Source organism: Rhopilema esculentum, chromosome 7, assembly GCF_057945365.1.
Source record: "Rhopilema esculentum isolate cy_ngs chromosome 7, ASM5794536v1, whole genome shotgun sequence".
NCBI lineage: Eukaryota > Metazoa > Cnidaria > Scyphozoa > Rhizostomeae > Rhizostomatidae > Rhopilema > Rhopilema esculentum.
The window spans coordinates 10302147-10314882 of NC_142821.1; the positions used below are offsets into that span (position 1 = coordinate 10302147).

The following is a 12736-nucleotide window of genomic DNA, read 5'->3' on the forward strand; positions in this document are numbered from 1 at the left end:
ACCATTATGATTATTGATGACAAATGATTCATCAATGTGAAAATATTAATTATTTGCTTCCAAATTATTTTCCAAAAACCACTAAATATTGCATTTAAACCATATAAACAAGGACAGTGCTGGAAAGTTGTGGTTAGAAAGCAAGTACAGTAAATCCTCGAGTATGCTTCCTGGAGTTTATTTCGCAAAAAAAATTTAGGCCTTTTGCAAGCAGTAGAAAAAATACTACCAAGACTACTTTACTTGCTTATTTGGGGTTGGTCAGGACTTGAAAATAGCAAGAACAGTCATATTTTTCAAAATGAAGTTGAATTGAGTGACAACATCGATACATTTCTAAACCAATTAAATACCAATTGCTGAACTTTATTGCTGAATTCGACTTAATCCTCATTGGGGAATGTACAAATAGGCCTATTTCAAAAAATGACTTTGATTGGGGGCGTTTTCGATTGGGGCAAGGGGCTTTTACAAAGGTGGTGGTTTATTCGGGACTTACGGTAGATTCCAGTCTTTGGGGTCCGTAGAATACATGAAAATTGAGAAAAATTTAAATTCGAACAAGCAGATTTAAGAAAATCTAAAGAAAATCTTGGTACAGAAAATGGAAATTCAGCCCCCGCCCTGAGGAAGCGCTGGATAATATAGAGCGAACGCAGCCGACAATCATGCATCATATGATGTTGAGTTTACATTGGATACATCCGTGACAAGGCAAACAGGTTGCGTGACATGAAATCTATGACAATACAAAAAGCAAACGAAGATTGTCATCCGCCACTAGAATCCGAAAACATGGAGCTGGTCGAAAAGTTCAAAGTGAATATCAGGCAATGCATAATGTCATTGCCAAATAGCTCAACAATGCTTGTATTTTTTAAAACAAACAATTATCTCGTGGGCAAATACAGAAATTTGGCAGTGTGACTGATTCAGCTGTCTTACATCAACCTGGTTTTAACATGTCCTGTCAAGATTATCATATAAAAATTTTACAAAAAACATTAGGCAGGAATTCTGATCACGAAGCACCGCAACAAATTTGCAAAATTGAATTGTGATCAAATGTAATACCGATCTTGTGATGTCAATCTTCGTTGTCTTAACTTGATGATAAAGCGATAAAAAAATTTTTTTTCAAAAAAATGCAACAATAGAAGCCGGAACTCTTTGTTGCATTATGTAACCCAATTTCTATCAAACTTGTGATTTCCTCTTCAACTTGCCGGAACAAAATATGCTACATTGAAAAGATTTCCAGAATAGGCGCAGAATATAGAACTTTTCTTAAAACTGAAGCTGTAGTAGCCATTTCATTCATGTTTCTGTATTTTAAATTATTTTTCAGGATACAATTACGTTTGCCCGTCCCCAGAAAACGTTTAAAACCAAGTTAAATACCAGACAAGTGATAAAAAGCATTTTCCAGCCTCTTACGTTTGCAAACCTTTTGCAGTAAACCAACATTGTTTTGAAAGAGAACGATCTTGAAAATTTTAGTTACTGTTCCAATAAATTTTGCAGTGATTGTATACTTTTGTCAGCAAATCCAGAAAAATACTAAAATAAATTCTTCTAGACTGGGGTTGGAATTGGCAAGTCTGATAGGAAGGAGCAAACCTTTTATTATACTAACAATGCTCTGTCAATTAGCTATTTATCTTGAAAAAGATTTCGTCTTATATAAAAATTATAGAACGTATAATAATTAGCAATTCTATGGAAACAGTGATGATGGTGCATGCTCTAAGTGTTAATAAAAAGTCTGATTACTATATTTCCATTTTAAGCAAAATGTCAGGAAAGCATCTCAAGCATCGTAAAGATGAAGGACATTAAATAAGGTTTAGTTGGAAGATTTGCCAAAATTGTTTTTCAATTCCTGCTACCGGAGAACTGAAAACCACGTGAATACATCTTACAGCTTTAAAATTGTTTCCTATAGAGTTTTACATAAGAAATTTCAAACCAGGCTGATATGTGTCACGTGAACCTCATAATATTTATAAGCCACTAATGCAGCCGTTTCCTAGGTTTTTCCAATCCTGGGCACTTCTTGTAAATCATATCTTTGATTTTTGAAATACCTTAAACCAATGCTACGGCGCATCTAAGATAGATATAATCTGACAGAGTTAAGGAAATCTAAAAGTTAGTCATGTGGCCATTAATTGTATTTCATTTCCTGTTATTTGATAATTAGATTCTTAAAGATGAACTCTCATTTCATTAAATTGAGATAATATTTGCATTTGTGGTTAACCTTAAAGGTATAGATATATTGAATTACATTGTAATTGAATTGGCAATTATGAAGATATCTACTGTCTAGTGTACTTAAAAACTTACTAATACATTACCAAAAATATATCGATGCTCCAAGTTAAAGCGAATGAGGTATACTTTAAGTTCTTAATGGAAAATTAGGCCTTCGGTGCAGGGCAAAGTAAACAGGATTGCCATATCACAACGAAGAAATATTGGGGTACGAATGCGGTGCAGAATAACAGTTTTTGATACGCAAAAACATTTATAAACTGACCACATACTGTCCAGTGGTTGTCATTAGTTACAGCTTCCATATATCCTAATTGAATCTTTAGAATGTTTTATGACATACCATTCGACCCAGTTTTAAGAATAATATATGACATATTAGACAGGGAATTTTTAACAACAATCGAGCAAAGTGCCTAACCTTAGTTTTTGCTCTTGATTTGGGTACTTTCAGCCTTGCTGAATATTTTAAGCCTTGGATACATTTTTGTAACACAATAGAAATCACGTGATCGATGACGTCATTTTCCCCGGTCATTAAAATTTTTAATTCTTTTTTTTGAAAAATCGCTCCAACCATCTTGTTTGGCATTGTAATAGGAGCAAAAAGTTCTAAAGAATAAACTCTATCAGACCTGCAGATAACGAGTTATTGCTATTTAAAGTTTGCATGACGTCATCAAAATGGCGGTTTTGTAGTTTTCAAGCACGTGGAATTCAAAGGCTCATGGTCATAATTTAGGTTGCTTTACCTCGATTTTGAAGTTTTTTTACCTTTGTGTTATTCGGCAACTCAATAATATCATTTGAGCTGATATATTTGCACGCCTGGGAAACTAAGTATTGAACAAAATGCATGCAAAAGGAAAATGTTCTAATAAAAATTTTTCTTCAAAAAAGCTATACTGAAGAGAAGCTTTCGTCAGCAATGAAAGACCGTCGATTCGTCAGCATTGTCGCTCGGCAATGAACTCCAACTTTTACAGCAGCTAGAGAGTGCAATATTAAATAGCACTTACATGCCAAGCATGACTTGATACCTCTTGCACTCAATCATCACAATTACAGGCAATGTTGCAGTTATCAGAATGTCTGTCGAAGTCATTTGAAGGAAACGATGCATCTAGCTTTCTCAGATCGGAAAGTTACGGGAATGAGTGCAAGTATTGCTCGCAAGCCATATTCCAAAATTTCAAAACGAATTGTTCAATAGAAAGACAAATATTACATCAGGACCTTTTCGATACAGCTTCATACATGAAAGTTTATACATGCGTTAACACGATTCATACTCATTGCGTAATCAGTGTAGTTCTTGGAAAGCAATTACATATGAAGGCAGCTTTGAAGTTAAACAAGTCAACGAAGAACGACAAGAAATTGTACCCAAGGCACGAATCGGCCCTCAAATCTAAGTTTCGCCCCGTTGGCATCGATTCCTTTTCCTCCAGACAACTAAAATGCATCACAACTGGTAAGCAGAGGCGTGTCACAGAATATAATATAGGCTTCCATCAAGGCAACAACCTATTCCTATGTTTCTTCAACAAAGGCTAATTAAAGGTCCACATAGTTTCTTTCCGCCAATTGATAAGCCAGTTTGAGTAGAGAAAGACATGTCTTCTCTTTCATCTGTTGATAGAATTTTATTGTTTTAGAATTCACTTTTTTGTCACTGTATACAACCGTTCGAATGAACTCCCGTGCGCCATCTAAGGCTTTATTAGCAAATTTCTAGGAAATAGCCAAGTTCTTAATATGCTGGTATTTTAAATCGTCGTTAATAAGTTTCCCAGCCCTGTAGAAGTAGGATGTGTTATCACACCCTGTGATAGCATGGAATGCTGGCAGGGAAGAACACAGTTATTTGTCGAGGCTTCTGCAAATGCTTCCAACTTTGACGAATCTCTCATGGTTATAGTTGTTAAACCTGTGTGTTTATACGCCCAAATTAAAAGCACAAGAACATCAGTGTTTTTTTGAGATAAGGACTACATCTGATTCTTGCATTACTGCATGAAGCACAAGCCGAATGTCTACGTCTTTAAGAACACACGAATGCAAGAACAAAGATCTATTTCTTTAGACTCTGTATGTTTGTTCCTCTATGACAATGAAGAATACTTAAGGCATAATATCCTTTCCTTGCTTTGCACAACCCTTGCAATCCTCTTCACAGGCTACTTTAATTTTGCATAGTGATGACGAATGTAACTCCATCTTACATTTCATGGCATTTATGCAAGCCTGGCAGCATCAACTTTTTACTCGATGATGCACGGAACAGTCCGAACGTGTTGCAATAGAAAGCGGCACCGGTTTCTATATTCAAGCTCACTTCTTTATTAGAGTGAAAAAGCTTTTTGTACTTTTAATGAGCTAGACGATCGAAACTTTTTTTCTTTGTTGACTCGTTATTTTCGAAGCTGTCTTGATATGTAATTTCTTTCCAAGAGCTACTCTGACCATGCAATGCGTATGAATCAAGTTAACGCATGTATAAACTTCCATGTATGAAGCTGTATCGAAAAGGTCCTGATGTAATATTTGTCTCTCTATTGAACAATTCGTTTTGAAATTTTGGAATATGGCTTGCGAGCAATACTTGCACTCATTCCCGTAACTTTCCGATCTGAGAAAGCTAGATGCATCGTTTCCTTCAAATGACTTCGACAGACATTCTGATAACTGCAACATTGCCTGTAATTGTGACGATTGAGTGCAAGAGGTATCAAGTCATGCTTGGCATGTAAGTGCTATTTAATATTGCACTCTCTAGCTGCTGTAAAAGTTGGAGTTCATTGCCGAGCGACAATGCTGACGAATCGACGGTCTTTCATTGCTGACGAAAGCTTCTCTTCAGTATAGCTTTTTTGAAGAAAAATTTTTATTAGAACATTTTCCTTTTGCATGCATTTTGTTCAATACTTAGTTTCCCAGGCGTGCAAATATATCAGCTCAAATGACATTATTGAGTTGCCGAATAACACGAAGGTAAAAAAACTTCAAAATCGAGGTAAAGCAACCTAAATTATGACCATGAGCCTTTGAATTCCACGTGCTTGAAAACTACAAAACCGCCATTTTGATGACGTCATGCAAACTTTAAATAGCAATAACTCGTTATCTGCAGGTCTGATAGAGTTTATTCTTTAGAACTTTTTGCTCCTATTACAATGCCAAACAAGATGGTTGAAGCGATTTTTCAAAAAAAAGAATTAAAAATTTTAATGACCGGGGGAAATGACGTCATCGATCACGTGATTTCTATTGTGTTACAAAAATGTATCCAAGGCTTAAAATATTCAGCAAGGCTGAAAGTACCCAAATCAAGAGCAAAAACTAAGGTTAGGCACTTTGCTCGATTGTTGTTAAAAATTCCCTGTCTATATCAATTAAACATTTTTTACAATATTTTATAGATCATGATTATTCAAAGTAAAAAATCTAAAAATAAATGGAGTTTACAGCTGAATGAAGATGGCTTTTGATTTTTGGTTTCTGCCCTTGCCTGATGACTACGTAATGTGACATTAAGTCCTTTTTCAGTTCAATTTGGATTTTAGAAAAGGGTCCCTGGGAAAACCGCGGTGAATACAATACAATCACGAAATCAAACCGTTTTTGCCTTTAAAATTACGCTTCTGTGTTCTCTTTAAAAGTAAGAGCCAGAATTTTTAATATTTAAAGATAAATTCATAAGGTATGAAGCAATCTCAAAGGTTTTTTAATCTGCAAATAAGGTAAAAAATTGACATAAATCATTGGTATTTCAGAAACGGACAATTTAATGCAATTCACGAGAAAAAACGGTAGCTTTTTTGATTGACGCTTTTGACGCCCTAAAAAGCTAAATATGTCTACTAAGCTCTTTTAAAACCTATCAAATATCATTAACATTAAAACGTAATCAAAGATTCAGTAGTAGTTTTCTTATAGAATACCACGTGCCCGTCCTTGCTCGCGAGAAAAGATCCTCTTAACCACGATATTTGATCTTCTGCTATTAGGCCTTCTTGCCGTTACGAGTGTGGGTATACGCTCTTTTGGCATAGAGTAAATGGTTCAATTCGGTGACATTGATCACAAGCCTGTGATACAATCCTGGAAGATTTGTATCCGATAGAAAAGATTATTCAATTGGTAATCAGTAAGCTGTAAAAACCAGAAAAATGAACGCCGATTTTTTGGCTTAGAAGCAGGCAACAGCCAAATTTAAAAGACCTTCCCTTGCATATACGGGTTCTCTTTACCTAGAGGAATCATGTAGAGGAATGAGGCAAATTTTTTGCCTATTTTAAAAATACATAGCTTCCTGACATAAAATTTCTTACGTGTTCCACAGGAAGATCCACTGTAACCTGGAGCACATTCACACTTCCCCGTTGCTCCACAAGAGCCAAAGTAACAGTTGCCACAACTGTCACTAAGCATTGTTCCATTTGAATGGTCTTCAACTTTCAAGAAGAACGAAGTGTCCCAATGCAACCAACCTTTAAAAGAAAATAAGATTGTTAAAGTAAAATGCAGTTTTCAATCATTGATCCAGCAAGATTTCCAATTTATTCGTTTATGTCTAAAGAAGTAAGGTCCGGTTTCCCATGAAGTCAAAGTATCTAAGACGCATACTCTTGAGAAATTTTCAATAGGATTTTCGTTTTCAGCTGACAAAGCTATAAAACGTTGCATGGCTAAGCATAATGTAATGAAACGATGATACATAGAAGGCGACTAAATAATAGAAGATCAAAACATGCAAATGCTTAATGTTTACTGTGGGGTTCCTTTAGAGCTGGTTCTGCTAAGGCCTAAATTTGACCTCAATACTTCATAGCTTTACGCACAGAAATCTCGCTGGATTCATTTTTGCTTTTGTGACTGAAGATTGAAAGTTTCTGAACTTGCTTCGGGAAATTAAGGGGATAACTTGCTAAATCATTCGGAGCAGAATATATACCCAGCAAAGACGTATTGCAGCGATGTATGAATAAATAAATGGGACAAAGGTTGCAACATTTGTTGTATGTTTCTCCGTGTTTAATTCAAATTTAGATTAAACCGGGTTTCCATAAAAAAGTTTACGTTACAAATAAAACAGGACATGATTACGGCTTTGAGGAGACAAAAACTGTTTTATAGCACAACAAAATGCTGCCCAAAACATCGATTCTATGGTTTTCAATAGTTACGGTATTTACACTCAAGTGTCTAAAGATTTTGCCCTAACATTAACCAAGGAAATGTGCGGCGATAAATTCAGAAATAATATCGGATTGAAAGTAGTCATTCGGCAGCAATGTTGCATAATACGAGATATGGTTATGCCATACCTTGCAGTAATCCACAGGTGTTAATTTGTTTTTAATAAAAAGCAGTCGTCCTTGATAAATATTCTAAATATAATACAGTTTATATCCTTATGGAGCCACTATAAGCGATGAAAAACAGGATAATATTACCTCCTACTTCATATGCAGGCATGACAACGTAAACATTCAGCCGCGTATACGTGCCATAACTCGCAAGAACAGATGCAAAAGATTGTCTGCGGTTACAAGGGTGCAAAGCCCAAAGAATGTGGGCCGAAATAAAAGCATCCTAGACATCCATGGGAAAATAGACAAAAAGCAGCTTACATTACTTGTATTCAGTAATAGACGAGGCTTGATACAGAAGGAGGATGTTTCTGAAAATTGATGAGTGTGATCGATAGGGGTATAGGTTCTCTAAAACGTGTCTGTATCAATTAACGGAAGCTCTTACTTCTTAAAGTTGCAGCGAATGCCCAATATGCTTATACTACTAGGCTACTTGATCAAGCAAAACTAGTAAAATCTGCAGTAAATCACCAAACCAACACAATTCTAAATTATCATTTATGAGCACATATCTTTGTTTTCTAGCAAATGATTTTTTTCTACCATCAAAAGATATAATTTGCCAATTTCACAAAATAAATATAAAAAACATGATAGCTTGGATGAAAAAATACTACAATTTGTTTTTAGGCCATTTTGTAATTAAATCCTTGATTCTAAGTAAAATTCCAAAAACTGTCATGAAATTCAAACAGACTCTTTGCTGAGAAATTTCATAAATATTTGACATGGCTATGACCCCCATATTCATTTCAATCCTTCCCCTAAGTTTGATCCCGAACTCGCAGTAGCATAAAATAAAGATATAAAACAGGCCAATGATGCCCTAAACATCTTGAAACTGACATCTTGAAACAGCTGATGCCCTAAATATTAACTGAACTTATTGTTCTGACTTACTGTAAGCTCTGATTTCATGGGTAGCAATGTAAACCGAAATTTTAATCCCAATATCTGTGATATCAACAACAAACTTGGTATGCCAAGGGTATTCCCATGCTGGGAATCTTCAAAATACATTCCAGCATTACTAACGCTAGCTAGACATAGAATAATTTTAGGCCTGCTATGACTGGGCATGTTTTAAAAGTTAATACCCTGGCAAGACATTTGGTTTTACCTATCAAATTCTTTATGAAATGTTGAAATGGTAATCAGACAAAGAACCTGATACATAATGGACTTTTGCCACCAAAACAGAGACACTCTTTGTATAGAACGTAAACACTCATATGACATTTCAAATTTACTAATCCTGTAGTGAAATGAAGATGCTATTTTTCACATACTTGTATACCAAATGCCTTTGTTTCCACTCAGCTTAGAGTTATAGAAAACAGTGTGGTTCAAGTCAGGTGTACTGCTGATATCGTCCACCATCTTAAACCACTCATTTCCACTTGGGCAGCAGGCTTTGAAAGTAACATTGTGTCCAGGCAAGACAAGTATAGAGGAAAACCTCATTACTCGCTTTCTTGCTAGATTGTCATTCTTGCACCATGTGTGGTAGTGTCCAGCCCTAATCTTCACATAAAATCCACCCTTAGAGCAATTATTGTAATTGACATCTTTGAACAGAATGGCTGGGTAGTCTTCAGTTGGTTGTGGCAATGCTAGCAAGAAATGGTGAAATATGTATAACAATATCTCTTCATATAACAAAAGGCAATACAAGAATACAAATTGTATACTACAGGGCAGGCTTCTGAGTTTCATTCCAGTTGACTGAATGCAAAATTTGGATGAAATGTGAAAAAAGGATGGCAGATACTAACCTAATATAGGAAATTCAATAGGGAAGTGCTTTAGGCCAATAAAGGGGACAATCATCTAGACTCTATGCAAATCCTGTGATATACGCTACCAAGACAAAAGTATTGCAACACCTGCGAAGGCCATTAAAACTTTTGTTGTTGTCTGATTAAGCTATTATTTAAACAGCCAATGTCATGCAAATAAAACTGCAAATTCAATGAAGTGTAAATTCGAATATTCCATTTTCATTTTTGAATATTTTAAATCAGCAATTCAAGTAACTATAAATTAAACAAACATTTTGTGGAGGTGCTTCTGGCTCTGATAAGTGCGGAAAATTTTTTTTGAATAAATGCACACAATTTACCAATTTATATGGGCCTAACTGTACCAAAAAAAATCACCCAAGTTGAATTGGAAAATTTAGGGGCAAGGAATTTGGGAATAATGACTTCACTTTTTGTTTCCTGATCTCTAACTATTTTGCTATCGTTTTCTATAAAAAGTGTCCAAATCTTTAGAATTACAAGACCAGTCACACAAAGCTTTATCACAACTACTAGCTCCTGATCCTGTTGATCTTTTGATTTTACCACTGCAGATATTTTTTCTTAAAACTATAAAATTTCTTATGTTAATATTTTAATTCTAAGTATTTCAAAATCTGCCATAAAATTCAAAGAATTTGACTACTGGTTTAGCATGATTATTTTCTCAGTTAGGGAGAATACTTCAGCGTAAAGACATAAGTCTGCAAAACTTTCATTATTTTGGTTGCTGGATGCCATTTTCATTTGGCTGTTGCAATACTTTTGTCCTGGTAGTGTACATGATAACAGTCTACTTATGCAAAACTTTTGTTTTTTAGGTAGAAATATTCTGTACAAAATATAAGACAACTGATTCTGTAAGTCAAGAACATAAGGCAGCTAATTGTGAGTATATCAACCATTAAGAATATTTTCAAAGCAAGCAAGCAATGGGAAATTAGCAGTGCATCCTGTAGTCTCTTAAGAAATTGAGTCACTACCAAAAATTTATCAAAAAGGCATATACACAAAAAATTATAAGTAAAATTAACAAATCAGATATTCAAAGTAGATATTCTTAAAGTACAAACATTGATAAATTACAAGGAGTAAGTGATCTTACTTACTTGAAATGTTACATGTGTATGTAATATTTGGAACAGCATTAGTTTCAGGCAATGACCTTCTCATTATGTGATGTCCAACATTTACACCAACATCAAAAGCATCATCATACTGCAATAAGTTAATTGAGTCATTGTTAACATGTTATAGAAATTGTGGAACAATGTACCAGCCCTTATAACAGAAAGCCCTCATCTATCTAAGACTTTTAGATCTAAAATAAAAGTTCACTTCTTTGCTACTCATTATTAGGGGGATGTTGTTGTATGTGGGCTTTTCTAGGATGGGTTGGGGGACATCTATGGGTTGCTGATGGGGCTGTCATCTTCATGAGAGATTTCTCTTGTGGAAATGGCTCCCCTACTGGTATTCTGGGGGGAGGGGCAATTTGCTCAGTTCCCTCATGGGTTTCTCTTTGATGGTAGCAGAAAATCCCCTGTATGTTTGATATGCTGAAAAAAGCCTTTGCATCTCCACACCTAATTGCAACATTTCCAATTGCAATTAAGAAAACGAGCTCTCTCTTCTCAATTAGTTTAGCGTCTGAGAGACCAAACTGTAAAGTATTTTTTCTGCGCGGGGAATGCCAGAACAATAATTTTGAAATTTGCGGAAAACAAACACTGCCCGTGAAATCGTCCGCGGAATTTGAAGCAAAGACTTTCGAAGAGACCTTGTATCCATTGTTTTTTCTTGTTATCAGAAGCCAGAAGTTTAAGTGGTGGAATATTCGAGGGGAACATGACCAGATAAACAAATATTTTGCACGGAATCCATGGCAGATTCTTACTAATGCGCGGGAGGAAAAAAGGGCAAAAATTATTGGAATGCGTTCCCCGCGCAGACCAAACTTTTCAGACTGGCTGAGAGAGTCCTCCTTTATGAATTTTACTACCTACTGGATTTGTGTTATTTCAAATTGTAATACCTCTATACTTAGTTATATTTATTCTAATTTTTAAGTTGAAGCTGATTGTAGATAGTGGAAAGCATTATAGTAACATCTTAAATCATTGTCAATTTTGGCAACTTCAATGAATTACCAATTTATCTGGCCTGTATATGTGACTCAAACCTGCTATGGAAAGGTTTTTTCAATAAGACTTTGATATATATTTTGTCTCCAGCTGGTTAATGGAAATTTTGAATCTTGCATTGTGTTGTCAATTATGTTTGTCTAGTTATGTGTTTTGTAGAGTAGCATATTCGACCTATTTTACGATTCGTGATCGAGTTTGACAACGCTGGCCCTAGCAGCACCATTTTTCAAACGAGCAGCAGCCTTGCATTAACATACTTCTTCAGAAAAGCCATTTTTAATAACAACATAAACCAATTACCATGCAGTTGTTCGTTACAACACCAAGAGTTAAAATGACCAGAGCTGCATTCACAATGTGTGGGCGACTTGGCCTAAATATTGTCCCGGCCATACTAGCAACTTTGAGCCAATATCTTTCCATGACTGGCATTTAATATGCGTTTTATGTACGAATGTGTTGTCGTAGAACTTGATTGGTAGGCTGCAATACAAAAATTATTCCTTTCAGCACATAATGATTTTGAAAAATACCCGTCAAAATATTTCAGAGTAAGATCCTTTTAGTTTGTTTGCCTTGATTTACTGTCGTCAAGAAATAGTCAACAAGCCTCTTTCTTGTTTAACGAAGCCTCCTTCTCATTATCTCAAAGCATTGTACTGATTTCAAAGCAACTTTTTTAGGTTGGAGCTTCTAAATTATCTGGAAATTATCAAACTAAAAGAGAGTCAACGGACATACATCCAAGTACTCTTATAATAATTTCAAATTCCATTCAATTTGAATTCGGATTGCGCTGTATTCAAGGACATTTATGGACATTTATGGGATTGTTTGATTACAAAAGGGAATGCTATCGTGATAGGATGCCTATTAATCGATGTGTGGGTTAGCCAGTTTTACATCAATTCATTCACTTTAATCTTTTCATCTTTCGATTGGTTAGTGAGCCAAATATACAACTATTCACCTATACAAAATTTAATCTAATTTCATTAGCATCAAATAAAAGTTTTAGAGAAATGTGTGAATAAAGGAAAGGTCACGATAGCAGCCTGCTCGACGGACTCCAAGGAGTTCTTGCGGCGAGAAATCGATGAAAATGTAGCAAATAAGAAACACCGCAAAGCGA

At 35.3% G+C, this 12736-nt stretch overlaps 1 protein-coding gene across 1 annotated transcript in view; it reads right to left on the reverse strand.

The window, feature by feature from the left end:
• Positions 1–12213, reverse strand: part of LOC135683025 (uncharacterized) — a 29501-nt gene extending 17288 nt beyond the window's left edge. Inside the window, exons 1-4 of the mRNA XM_065198152.2 lie at positions 11905–12213; positions 10567–10675; positions 8945–9268; positions 6612–6770 (exon numbers count right to left, since the gene is read on the reverse strand). Of these exons, the coding sequence (XP_065054224.2) occupies positions 6612–6770; positions 8945–9268; positions 10567–10675; positions 11905–12036 (724 nt within the window). The 5' untranslated portion in view covers positions 12037–12213. The remainder of the gene's footprint in view (positions 1–6611; positions 6771–8944; positions 9269–10566; positions 10676–11904) is intronic.
• Between the last annotated feature and the right edge of the window lie 523 nt (positions 12214–12736).